This window comes from Oculina patagonica, chromosome 4, assembly GCF_052425735.1.
Source record: "Oculina patagonica isolate OP01 chromosome 4, crgOcupat, whole genome shotgun sequence".
Classification (NCBI taxonomy): Eukaryota; Metazoa; Cnidaria; class Anthozoa; order Scleractinia; family Oculinidae; genus Oculina; species Oculina patagonica.
In genome coordinates, this window is record NC_135761.1 from 47,389,889 (window position 1) to 47,403,542 (window position 13,654).

At 38.5% G+C, this 13,654-nt stretch overlaps 1 protein-coding gene across 4 annotated transcripts; it reads right to left on the bottom strand.

Annotated features, from left to right (window-relative positions):
* Positions 1–822: 822 nt before the first annotated feature.
* LOC144652496 (ATP-binding cassette sub-family C member 4-like) lies at positions 823–12,144 on the bottom strand. 4 transcript variants are annotated; one of them, XM_078512509.1, is made up of 9 exons: positions 12,083–12,130; positions 11,853–11,912; positions 10,019–10,564; positions 7,967–8,346; positions 6,247–7,598; positions 4,419–4,989; positions 3,948–4,084; positions 2,954–3,315; positions 823–2,466 (listed from the first exon to the last, which is right to left on the bottom strand). In XM_078512509.1, the coding sequence occupies exons 3-9, from the start codon at positions 10,532–10,534 to the stop codon at positions 1,885–1,887; spliced, it is 3,900 nt and encodes a 1,299-aa protein (XP_078368635.1). In that variant the 5' UTR covers positions 10,535–10,564; positions 11,853–11,912; positions 12,083–12,130; the 3' UTR covers positions 823–1,884. The 4 variants fall into 4 exon arrangements, with proteins under 4 accessions (XP_078368635.1, XP_078368634.1, XP_078368636.1 ...); XM_078512511.1 differs by lacking the exon at positions 11,853–11,912 and adding an exon at positions 2,550–2,645 and having other exon boundaries at positions 2,367–2,466; positions 12,083–12,144; XM_078512508.1 differs by lacking the exon at positions 11,853–11,912 and having other exon boundaries at positions 12,083–12,144.
* Positions 12,145–13,654: the final 1,510 nt, after the last annotated feature.

The window sequence follows — 13,654 nt, forward strand, 5'->3', positions numbered from 1 at the left end:
ACAGGGTGACGTCACAACCATGTTTACATACTCTCATCTAAACTCACCTATCGACCAATAAGAACGAGCGCACTATCTTAAATATTTTATAAAATGTTCTATTAACAGTTAATCTGGACATCAGCATACAAGGGGGGCTGCTCTCAAATAAAATAAATAATACTGCAAGGGTATTAAATGACTTTTGCCCTCGTTTCTTTTTTTAGATATCACTTTTGCAAAATGTTGAAAGTAAGAACATAAAACGGGTTTGGTGACAATATATATTTGATTTTAAATAGATAAAATATGGACTATGTGGAGTTGTACTTTTCTGTGCAAAAAGAAATGTATGCAGGTACAAAATATGACTGTGCATACATATGGCTGTGATGTTTCTCGCTACATTTTGTTATTTTTCAGTTTCCAAAAACAAGCAAATGCAAAGGTGTTTTAAGTCCGGCTGCAAATGTCTAAGTGCAAAGAAGGGAATTTGTGAGCTGTTTTTTTTTTTTTTTTTTTTTTTTTTTGGGTTGGGGGTGGGGGGGGGGGTGATGTCGTGAGACTTCTTAATTTTTCATACATGAGGTATAAATCAAACTTAACTTATTTTTTTAAGTTAAAAAAAGTCGAGACCAAGAGGATTCGAACCCGGGTCGCCGGCATGCCGAGCGGTAGCGATATCCACTAAGCCACCGACGACCTAATCTCGTTCCAAGATCTCGCGGGCGAAGCCGAAGGCGAGATCTGGTGAAATCCGATTTGTGCCGATTGGTTGGAGTGCATTACATTAAAAATCTCAATGCCCTTACAAGTAAAAATATTTAAAATTACAATGTCTGTATTTTATGCAAATTATAGATCATGCACGCAATCATAATATATTCATTTTTGGGACGTTTCGTTGTTTACAGTCGGCCTCAAAAGACAAGAAGATTCGTTTTAGTTCTATTTCAAACGAATAACGATGTTTAAAAACAGAGAATCTGCCGTTAGAATATTTACGTTTGATTACGTGACCGGATCAAATTTGCATAAAATGTCTCAGCTCAGACATTGCATGTAACCGCCGAATGAACAATTTTTTTAAATCAAATAAATATTTTTACCCGACCTAAAGCCTTCATGATTGCCTTTTGCTTAGTAAAATACTCTGCTAGATATTATTCCAGGAAAGACGAGAATGGTAAAGCATTCGTTATTCATATAGTTGAGGATTGGGTATTTATTTGATTGCCATTTTCTTAGAATTGTCTAGGGCATGCGCAATTGAGTCGCCTGCCACATTCCTGACAGGCAATCACGTGGTACAAATCGGATTTGACCAGATCTCGCCTTCGGCTTCGCCCGCGAGATCTTGGAACGAGATTATAACCGCAGTGCTTGTTAGGCTAACCGCAGTGCTGTTTAGTCAGAGTATTCTACATGAACTGACTGTTACGTGGTATAAATATGTCATGAGGTGTCTCGCTATTGTCTCACTACACGTCTCGCATATTTAGCACAAGCAAAAAAGCTACAAACTATATACCCTGTGGTATCTACCCTACCCTACACTGAAAAAAACATTGGAATAGGCATAAAAACTAGCCTATTCCCCTCTTCCTTCTCCTCTTATTACCTTTGACATAATCTGTTGCAATAGGCCAATTCCTAGGTGCCCTTAGCCTTTCCTTTGAGTATCTAATTTTATAGTCTTTGATGTGAAAATCATTACTTTTCTCATGCACATTAAACCAGTTTTTGCACTTGCCCTCATTATGAAAGTGAGGGTTTTGTCTACCTAGGAAATGGCCTATGCAGCTTCCCATAACCTCTAAAAGTTTAGGTTTTGGGCTTGCAAAATCAGTCATGGTATAAATTCAATTCTCGGTATCATTTACTTCAACAAAGTTCTTCTTTCAGTCATAAGCTGGTTTGTGGGGAACCTTTTTCAGCGGCAGCAATGTTAAAAGTCTGAACAAGACGGGAGAAGACGCCATTCTTATTCTGAAGCAAAACTTCAGGTTTGTCAAACTCAACAACTCGTCCCTGCTCCATAACCAAAACTTTATCATAGTCCATGATGGTGTTCAATCGATGAGCAATGGTTACTACTGTGGAATCTTTAAATCTGTTGCGTATAACTTCTTGAATCAGTCTGTCGGTCTTGAAATCTACATTAGCAGTGGCTTCATCCAGGATGATAATCTTACTTCTTTGTAACAGCGCACGCGCTAAACAAAGCAATTGGCGCTCACCAACACTAAAGTTGTTTCCAGACTCTCTCAACTTGTACTCCAGCTGGTCAGGTAGTTGTTGTATCAGGGTCTTCAACTGAACATCTTCCAAAGCACGCCACAGATCAAGTTCTTGATACAAAGAGAAAGGGTCCAGGTTCTTCCTGAGGGTGCCGCTAAAGAGGACAGGATCCTGAGTTATTACGGCCATGGACCTGCGAGACGCCTGTAGATTTAGATCCTTGATATTCACACCATCTATGATAACCTGTATAAAGAATGAAAAAACGTGTCAAATTACTTTCAAAGACAGATAAAGTAATTAATGAGCATTATATTGCACGGACTCACTTTCAAGTGAATAATGTTCTATAAGAAGTGTCCCGATCTCTAGGATAATAAAAGTTGGTTGGTGAATATCCTTCTTCTTCGTCCATGTTGTAAGCTCTGTAAAATATCAATCTCAGTTTTAGGTAGTTTCCTTGCGAAGAATGAGGGTATTTACACATTTTATTTTCGCAATTTTAGTTGCAAATTTTGAGTTTGCCGGCTTTTGAAAAACAAATACGCGGCTTTGATTGTTTCCATGGAGACTGTCGGTCAGTATTAGTGTCACCAATTAGTGTGTAAAACGCTCAAACGATTGACACTTAAATAAAGTTTACTAATACTACATCCTGACAAAGAAAGAACAAATCAGAACGCTCGAAAGACTTGCTTTGCCATATATTAAATAACAGTTCTTATATAATTACCTCGCCTTCAGGTTCTGGCATTCGAAACAAGGCCGACACTAAAGACGATTTCCCAGCTCCCGTGCGACCTGCAACACCAACTTTTTCCTTATCAGCAACATAGACGCTTATGTTGTTCAAAGTTGCTGGTGCTCCTTTCAAATATGCTAATGACAAGTCACGTAATGTCAAGGTACCCGTTGTCGGCCACTCTTCTGAAGGAAGGGTTTTGGTGCTGTACCCAGGCTCTGGGTCGATTTCGGTGTATGTGAACACTCTTTCTACCGAGGTCATGTAATTTTCTGTTTCTGAGGCGACACGGATGCCATACTGTGATATTTCTAATGTTTCGGCCGCAAAGGTGAGGGACATACCTGCCAAAGCTAAAACAAGAGTAAACTATTTCTCTGTTTCATGTTATACTATATAAAACTAAACTATGCACTGTTCGATTAAAAAATAATTGAAAAAAATCCTTAGGACGACGGTTAGTTTATAATTAAATTCATGGTTACTAATAATGGTCAACTATAACAGGAAAACTAGCGAAGAATCTTCACCAGTGGAATTTTTTTTTTGATATATCGTACAATCAAGCTGGTCTTCTTTAGGTGATTAATTATGGTGTGTGGCTGCTCTGGTTTATCCAGGCAGGGTCAAAAATAAAATTTTGTTGCCATTTTGTTTATATGACACACTGCTGTATTTTACTCAAGACCATTTCATCGTCAGTTGATCATGATCTCTATAAATTACATAAACAATACATTTTGTAATCATTGCAGGTCAGTCAGTTACAAGTACAATTACGATAAATATTGACGAAAGTAGCTGTACATTAAATACACAGACTATGTAATTAAAACAGGTATTGGTCAGGTTACGTTTTAAAAGTACGAATACAAAGCTAACACCAATTTCCAGTTGAACAAGCAAAAAAAAAAAGAAAAAACCTGGGGGGTCTCAATGTATAAAGTCCACCAATATACTCGGTCTGTCAGATGATGACACTTACCTGGACTTTGTGTTGCAAATAATGCTCCGGCTGACACAGAGGTTACAAGAAAGTTACTTAAGACGTCTCCTCGAAGGGCAAGCCAACGTGTAGAGGCCTTCAATAATACCAGGGCTGCTGTGTTCTTGTCTTGATATCTAAAAAACCCTCTTAGCTTAATCAGGTTATGTGGCTGGTATTGACATTTTCGCATTTTAAAAACGTGTAATGGTGTTATCAATTTATGTCTGAGCAAACCCAGTTATAGACCCATCATTTCAACAGAGAATCCTGGTTACAAGCCGCAAACTCAAAGAATTCGCACTTCCTTGGTAAAGTTACGGTGTTAAAGTAGTTTCATTTATGACCTCTCTCTTATACCAGTTAATTGAACCCTATAAGCCCCTCCTTTTAACCAGTCTCTAAAAATAAAGTGGAATAAGCTTAATAAGCCGACAACGAGTTTTTAGTTTTTAATATAAGTATACTTACTGGTAAAATTTCCGAAGGAAATCGTCCTCCATCTCTGATGAGCGAATTACTTCCAACCCTGCCACAGTATCAGCAATAAGGGAGTACACTGGACTGCATGTTAGTGCTTCAAGTCGTCTTATCTCCCGAGCGGATTTCAAATAATATTTAGCGAGGTAAATAAAAAATACTGTTAAGGGGGTACAAGTGATAAAAAGCCACACATTTGTCACCGCTGAAAGTATGGTAGCACTGAGAAAGTACAGGCACGATTGAGTGGCAAAAAGGAACTGTCCTGGAAGTAATGCGTCCATACTCCCGATATCCTTAGAGAAGCGATTTAAGATGCGACCAACTGGGTTAGTATCAAAGAATAGAACCGGTGCTTTCATAACGGCTTTTGTCATCTGGTCATGGAGGTTTTCTGAAGCCTTCAAAGCAACGAGGTAGAAACAGAAGGAGGATATTATCGTAAGAAGTAAGGAGACCGTTACAATGGATCCGTACACCACAAGCGTTGTGTAGCTCTTCTGTTGTTCAAACGGCATCTCAGACATCCGTGAGAGCCACCAATAGGGCGCAATCCAGAACACTGAAAGAGAAAACAAACGTGTACATTAGATTTTGTTACCAGACCAATTACACATGGATTTTTGTGAAAGCAGTCGTGTCCTTTTTTTCGACTGAGTTGCGAATTAATAACAGTTGGAGACACCAATCTTAAACAACTAAATGGCATGCATTTCTACTAGTGGAGTTCACGGGTCGATAGGGTGGGTGGCTGCTTTAGTGTCTTTTAGGATGACTCTAACCTTCATAAAAATGCTTGAAAGAGGTTAAATTTACGTACAAGCTTGAATGTGCGCTCAAGTCGAATTATTAGAACAAATGGAAAGCTTTTGAATCCAAGAATAAGAATAATATAATAATAATTTAATACTTATTCGCGCAAATTAGATATGATATGATCAAATGCGCCTACATCAAGTTAATTTAAAACTTTATTGAACAAGTATGTCTTAATTGTTCGTTTAAAAAGATCGTAGCTTATCGATCTTATTCGATGTATTTATTCCACAGTCAGGGGCTGCATTTGAACGATCCCAAGAGTTTGTCGCGATCGAGGTTATTTGTTTTCTCTAATCTTGATAGTACAAAATAAGAGGGAAGCATAAATGCCGTAAAAGAGAATCAATTTTGTACTCGATACAACCGGAAGAAGTGAAGACGTTTAAAGTAGGTGATGTGGAATTAGGTGTCTGACTGACAACGGGCCGCACAATTAAAGTGAAGGTACCTGATGGATGCCACTGAGCTATGGGGGAATCGAATTTAACCTTGTAGCCTGACAGAACATTTATCAGATATAGAAATAGTATTAACACATGCATGGTTCACCGATAGCTCAGTAGTCTCCGACAACTCAGTAGTTCGAGACAGCAACTAGTATGTTCCTGGGTTCGACTCGCACTGGATATTCAGTATTTTTCATTTCTGAGTAATCTAATTTAAAAGTATATCTTTACTCGCAACTCTACGTTTATTTGGTGAGGTCTAGAAAGTGATGCAATAAATAGACTCCATGGCTTTAGAGGGGCTACACGAAACCTTTTGGATTAGATGTACATTTTTAAAGACGAGTTTAGTAGAACTCAAGGTTTTATAGTTTCTTAACCAGTCTTATGAGAATAAACAAACGAACAAATAAACACACACAAATACTAATTAGATGGTGTCACGACTCCTATTTGAATGAATTGTGTTAGTGGTGTAACTAGTATCCTTCATGTGCACTTTGTGTAACTTCGAAATGCAGGGAATATATAACTGTATTAAAACGTTTGCTTACCCTGTACAATAGCAAAGAAAACAATAAGGCCGATTATCAAAACTGTTGGAAGTGCAGCTTTCAAATACTTCCAGTACAACCACCACTTGACAGTTCCAACCATTCTGTCCTCTTCCTCTTCCTTCAGATCCACCCTGTCACGGTCTTCTTTAGCAGCATTCATCGATTTGAATGTATTCTCCGTAAAATATGAAGAAATCTCGTTATTTTTATTCTCACCGTTGAGATCTTGTTTTGCTTGAGAAAGAAAACAGGAAGCCACTTGCTTGTTCTTTTCTATCCCACTATAAGTTCCTTGACAAACCACGGAGCCGTTCCGCAGCATAACAATGCTGTCTGTTTGTTTAAGAAACTGTAACTGATGAGTGACCAGAATACGTAACCTCCCCTCTAAGTACTCTTTGATGCATCTTTCAAACAAATGTTTGCCGACTTTGGCATCTACGGCGCTGAGTGGGTCATCCAATAAGTAAATGTCCGCATCTGAGTAGATTGCGCGTGCCAGACTCACTCGTGCACGCTGACCACCACTTAGAATCACTCCACGTTGTCCAATCTCAGTAAGGTCATGTTTTGTAAAGTGTGCTATATCTTTCTGCAAGTCACAGACTTCGATGACCTTGGTGTATTTTTGTTCATCAAATTGGTTACCAAAAACTATGTTCTCTCGCACAGTGCCAGAATAGACCCAAGGCGTTTGGGAGATATAAGCTACTTTTCCAATACAAGAGATTTTTCCAGAGGAGATTGGAAGTTCTCCTAAGATAGTCATTAGCAAAGACGTTTTGCCGCTTCCAACTGGCCCTGTTATGCCAACAAGTTGCCCATTAGTAGCACTCAATGATACATTCCGTAATGCAGGACGATCTGAAATTTGGCTCCAAAAACATGAAATGTTCTCGATAAATACCTGTGGTTGGATGTGCTCAGAGGTCTGTTCAAGTTTCCGAGCACTAACCAAGGCCGGTCTTCCCTTTCTAAAACTTTCAATCCTTATAAATTGTGGTTTATTCCTTCTACCTTTGAAGTGAACATCTAAAGGAGACGGTTTGTCTTTGTGATCCATTTTGCGTGTTAAGATCGCTTTCTTTTCTATCAAGCGTTGCATCCTATTGCATGCAGTTCTTGCATCCGCAATAAAGTGTAGTGCTTCTGCTATAAAAACCGTGACGATGAATTGGATGTTTGATAAGATAGAAATTAGGGTAAAGATTTTTAACGACGTGAGTGGATGTTTTGTAAAAAGCATTACTGTGATTGAAACGAATCCTGCCATGGCAGAGCTGGTGAAGAACAAGGCGTAGATACTTGAGATCATGAATCCTCGGATGCGAAACAAGGAGATTTCCTTTCTGTTCAAAAGAAAATTGTAACATTTACTTGACTTATCGAGCTCTAAATGAAACATATTTTTACCAATACTTGAACAGCTGGGTTTATGCCTGATAATACCGTTTTTAGAACTTTAAATTGTGTCAAAACCTCAAAAACTATTTCTAGGCAAGATATTTGAATCTATTTCTGTGGTGTTCCTTAACGCTAACCCTAAACACTCTCTCTCAGCAAGCATCTTGAAAAAGGGGCTCATTTTCAGCGTGCTTTTAGAAATCCGCGAATCCAGTCGTCATGAGAGAGTCAGCACGGCCTCACCTTGTTTACTATTTGGTGATTAGAAAGGCGAGAATGCAGCCCAACAATCAAATAAAGCATTTGTACGAACCTCCTTATTTGTGAAACCAGATCCCTGAAATTCCATTCCCAGGCGTACATTTTAACTACGCGAATTCCTGTAATGATCTCTTTCATCATCTCCAATCGTTTGTCGGTTACTGCGGCTGATTGGTGACGAACCTTCCCAGTCTTATGAGCTGCAAACGATCCATACGCAACCACAAGAAGAAAGAAAGAAGCTCCTGTTAAGGCTTGCCATGCCAATAAGTACCAAAGAAGAGCCATGGAGATAACGAGGTCCAGTGGAGCAAATGGAAATACAAAACCGGGGAGACTCAACTGTTCGATAGCTTGAGCATCGTTGGAAACCAAGTTGATGGTGTTTTCTGAAATGGTGTCTTGTAAAGTACCTCTATTAAGATTAAGGATCTAGAAAATAAAAGTCAATATAGAAGAAATTCCAGAAATTTTCCTTTTAAGGTCGGGACACACTAGGCGACAAATCGCAGCGACAGGTTTCTGCAACAAGTCGCGCCGTGTGTACTGCTTCAAATAAGTCGCTGCGACAAGGCGCTTGTTCGGTGTACACGCAGCGAATTTGGAAGAGTGGGAATGTGAACTAGTTTGTCGCAGCGACTCGACGCAGAAGTGTGCACACGCTGCGACAACGCTTTTTTCGCTCATTTTGTCGCTGCGATCAGTTGTACGAATTCAAACTGGTTTGAATTTGTGCGACTGATCGCAGCGAAAAAATTCTGTCGAAGCGACAAAGATTGTGGCAAAAATGCACCATGTCACACCAGACAACATGTTGCAGCAACTTGTCTCCGCGAAATGTTGCAGCGACTTGTCGCCCTTAACTAAAACGTCATATCTTTATCGCGCGCACCTAAGATACTATTAAAATTGTTTTACATGTAAAGATATTGATGTGGTTATGGTTGATTACATAATAAGCCTATACCCGGAGAGCTTACTGTCAGGCGCGTACTCATTTTATTCAGAAAATGGCTCTAAGGTGTAAAGATACTGTGTGGCTACCTGTGACACTTCTTTAACGAGCAGCCAATGTTTCAAATTTATCTGTTTTTTATATAAGAACTTCTCGTTTTCGGCCGAGGCTGAACGATCTATAATTTTCGACAATTTAAGCCTTAAAACTTTTTATTTCATTTTTTCTAAATTAAAAAAAGGTGGTATTTCAATGGCCTTGGATACGTTTATAATAGAATGCTTCAGAGTTTGAGCGATTTTAGCCTCAACGTTGTCATAAGGAAGGTTCCTATATAAAAAAAGCCTCCTAGCGTTTTTAAAGGAAGAACATGCAGAAAAATTTGTTGAGGCCCGATAGTTTTGTTGAAATTTTCATCATGGGTGAAGAAAATGCAAACAAGAAAGAAAAAGTACGAAAAAAATACAACTTGAAAACTTGTCGAGAAGTATCTGGTCGAAAAGCGTCACGAAATCAGAGAAATTGAGAAGATCGCTCCAACTGGACCAACTGAGTTAGACAGCTACTTCATCCAGTTTGTTTTAGCTGCAAAGGACTAAAGCAGGATATGATTTAGAACAGCTATCTCTCCACGGAATTTTTTCTAGGGGTTGAACAACATTTGAGTCGTTCTGGTGACTGAGCTATCGTTAAAGACAGTGATTTCCAAAAAACTAGAGTCGCGTGGAAAGCGGAATGGAGGCGAAAACAGACCAAACGCCAAACAAGGAAATCGAAATTTATTTGAAATAGTTGGTCTGTGTAAATGTACAGAACAAATAAAACTCTGTTGGGAGACTGTTTATAAAACCGAAAAACCAAAAACAGTATTAGAATTGATTTTTAGCCTCTCTTAAAGAGAAGATAAATTTTGAGTTTTGGACTGCTTTCCTTTATTGTATATTACAAAAATTAGAGTATTCGCCCTCGTTTTCTAGTCAACTGTGCTGCGTCTCGTTGAATCTTCTCTTAAAGAGAAGATGGAATTTTTCGGTAAAGGCTAGGGTAGTAATATCAGAAGCCTAGAAATATTCATGTCGAAGAAATATGTACAATTGGTTACTTTGCCTTTTTTGGAACACTTTTTAAAGACTAAGATACATTACTTGCCTTTTTGTACACAAGTCCAATCATCGCCGCTTTCAGTCTAGACGTTATCATTTCCGCCTTAAACATCCCGTGACTTAAGCATAGAGATCTTGCAATGGCGACCAGAGAAATGCCGATGACAAACGGCAGTGTTGCCTTGTAACTCATCTCTGAAGATGTAGATATGCTTCTCAAGAAGAACCATATGATCACAGGAAAAACATTCAACGCTATTGTATAGCAAAACCTGATGAACGCCATTGCAATATAATCTCTGCAGGGAATAATTCTCATCATGGCTTTCCACAGGCGAGGCTTTGTTCTGCTTTGTTCAGACGATCTTTCTTCTGCCAGCCATTCCCTTTCCAAGTCAGCGACCAATCTTTCTGTTTGGTGTGAAGTTTCGACTGCAAATAAGTGTTTCTCTTCCAATGGTTGTTTGCTCCCAAGTTTGAGAACATGGCTTATCCAGGAGAAAGTCAACAGCGAGAGGGAACTTGCTTTCTCTCTTGGATTCCGAACCGGGGCATCCTCCATCACTCCCTCTATTTGGCCTGTTACGGAAACCTGTAGTTAATGAAAACAATGGGAGAAAAAGACAACCAACGTTACAAAGAGGTATAAAGAGTGTGTCCAAAGAACCTCATTTTTAGGAAACCCAGTCTGCCCACTTTTTTTTAAGCGACCCCGTAACATGAACTTCAGGTCTACACGAATTCTCTGTTAGTGACACAAGTATAGATTTTGCTGCATTATAAGAAGTATTTCTAAATGAAACCATTCCAAAGTGGTCAAGTCCTGTGAATTTAAGCTGGTGGATTTTTCGCGCACGTTAGTTCCTGCCTGTCCGGCCTTTTATCTTATGTAGTTTGAAATCTTTGAAATTTGCCATTTGTTTTTTAGTCTCTCTTGGCCGATTTCTATCGCAAGACACTACTGTTCTCTAATTAAGACCTGAAATATTCTATGAAGGATGTGAATCTCTTGCATTTTTAGTGACACCAGGCCTGGCTGTTTGATTAAAGCTGACATGCGTCGCCTCGCTCAAGTTTCCTCATAGACAACTGCACCAGCATAATCAATCAGTATTCGTGGAAAGAGTTAAAAACAATCACGTTCTTTCCAAGCCGGTGGGAAGTTTTTCACTGATAACATCTGTAAAAGCCATTTTCGTAGCGGGAGCGAATGAGAGGCGGCTGTATTCGCAGGCTACATCTGTAAGGGATCTTTCTGTTCTTCACGAAAGGAATCGAGCTTTAGATGCGAATGTTCGCAGGCATTCATTCGCTCCCTCGCCCCAAGCCCCTAGCGACTCGCCGCCCCCGCTAATCCTGGTTTTCGTGCTGCTCTCAACTAGCCGAACGCCTGGAACAGGCTAACAACAAGGTTAGTGGCGTTAGTGTTGCAAAGGCTAACATGTCAATCATAACTGTCTACTAACGAAATCAGTGTCAATCAATGGATTTAAATAGGAAAACACTAATTGTCCATTATCAAACACGAGAAATATCCCTGAGGCGATATGTTAATTTCTAAGACTGACTAAAGACTGATGCCGCATAAGTAATAAGAATTTTTAATGAACGTTATTGCAGTCTGCACAGTCGGTTCTGGACGTTCTGAGCTAAACCAATGCAACATAAACATTAAAGCTTAAATACATTCAAAGCGGCTGTATAGTTAAAAATAGTTTAACAATGTAAATGTGTGACTCAAAGTATTAAACCACAAGTATTGAACTGCTCATTTCAACCGTGTAAAATTTAACCCAGCTGCATTTGTGAGCGACTTTCAATTTTGAAGTTTTGTTCGACCGAAGATGTCATAAAGCTACATATTGAGGTGTTAATCATACATGCCATATGATGTCATAGATGAAACTGTCGGGATGTTATATTACTTCATTGATATTCCACTAAAAAAGACAAAAATCATTTCAATAATACTAACAGCTACAGATGATGCAATAGACATTTGAATATAGTAAGTGTTTGTTGCCACTTCTACACTCAGAGTAAAATGTGACGTTTGACTCAACAACACAGCAATGAAACATGGCTATCATTTCAGCTACAAATCACTCACCTCACGTGCACGAAAATCAGCTTTTCTAATGGCGTAAAAATATCACAGCACTTTACATAAACACAGTAAAATGTCATGTTCCGGTTTACTAACCAACTGGAACTCGACACTAAAATGAATGTATTAAAAAATAAAGAAATGAGAAAAAACAACGTTGCCGCTGGATGACGAGAATGGATCCTTTACGTTTTTTTTTATTTTTAACCGTGTATAAATTAATGTTAAAAGAAAGAAAAGAAAAGAAAAATCACGTAATGAACGTTGGCATTAAGCTTGTCAACAACATCAAGGTATTTCAATTACCGGATTAGGCGATTTTGAAACCTTTTTTATTATGTATAATGAGTAAGTAAGAGAAACCCATCCCGTAAATACAATGTATGTCGTGTGAAGAAGAAGAAAGAATTGCCCTGAGCGGGATTTAAACCCACGTCCCCCTGAACACCGGTTGGGTGTGATGACCACTACACTATCAGGTCAACCACGCTGGCAACGCAGTTATTTTAGATAGTGATTAGACCGTACGTGGTATCCCGGGATTATGTATATACGAATTGCTGCAGTGATCGATCGTAAATACCCTAAAATACAAACCTTTTTGCCGTGGTAGAACTTACAAACTTAACATGTTCGAGTAAATATGATCAAGGTTATTTGAAATGGCTGATTTTGGTGTGTTAAAACTTAACAATTTATTCACTGTGCCAACTAAGGGGTCTCTAATAATTCTTGTATCTTTGATTAATATATATATTAACCAACTGGATAGAAATGTATACACCTTTAAAAAACTATTTTTAAAGAAGCACTTGAGTGTGTTGTATAATTATATTCAAATGCCCACCTTCAAATACAAACCAAGATTTAATGCTTACTATGAAATAAGCATGCTTTCCCGCACTGATCCCCATTCCAAAAGAATAAATGAAAATAAAGGTCTGAAGTGTGTGTAATATTGCAGTGAAATACAATGCAATGCAATTTAATGTTATGCTGCAGAGAAAAATAATGCAATTGACAACAGTATGTGCATCTTTACACAATGGTTTATTAACAGTTAGTCTGGACATCAGCATACAAGGGGGCTGCTCTCAAATAAAATAAATAACGCTGCAAGGGTATTTAATGACTTTTGTCCTCATTTCTTTTATCAGGCAACAGTGAATGCCTTGAAAGGACTTTTGCAGATGTTATTTGATTTTAAATAGATTAAATCTGAACTATGTGGAGTTGTACTTTCCTGTGCAAAAACAAATGTTGCAAGTACAAATTATGACTGTGCATACATATGGTTGTGATGTTTCTCGCTATATTTGTTATATCTCATCCCAATTGAAGTTTCCAAAAAGAAGCAATTCTGACTGAATTGCAAAGGTGTTTTAAGCCTGGCTGCAAATGCCTATGTGCCAAACAGGAAGGGGATTCTGTGAGGCCTTCACGGTAAGAAGTTATTATATAAACGTATACTTCTTGGTATATTTTTGGTTATTTGCAGAAGAGAATATTCATCTAGTCCAAATAAATGCTTGCTCACCTATTTTTTGCCAAAAAAATCCCCTATACTCATTGTTG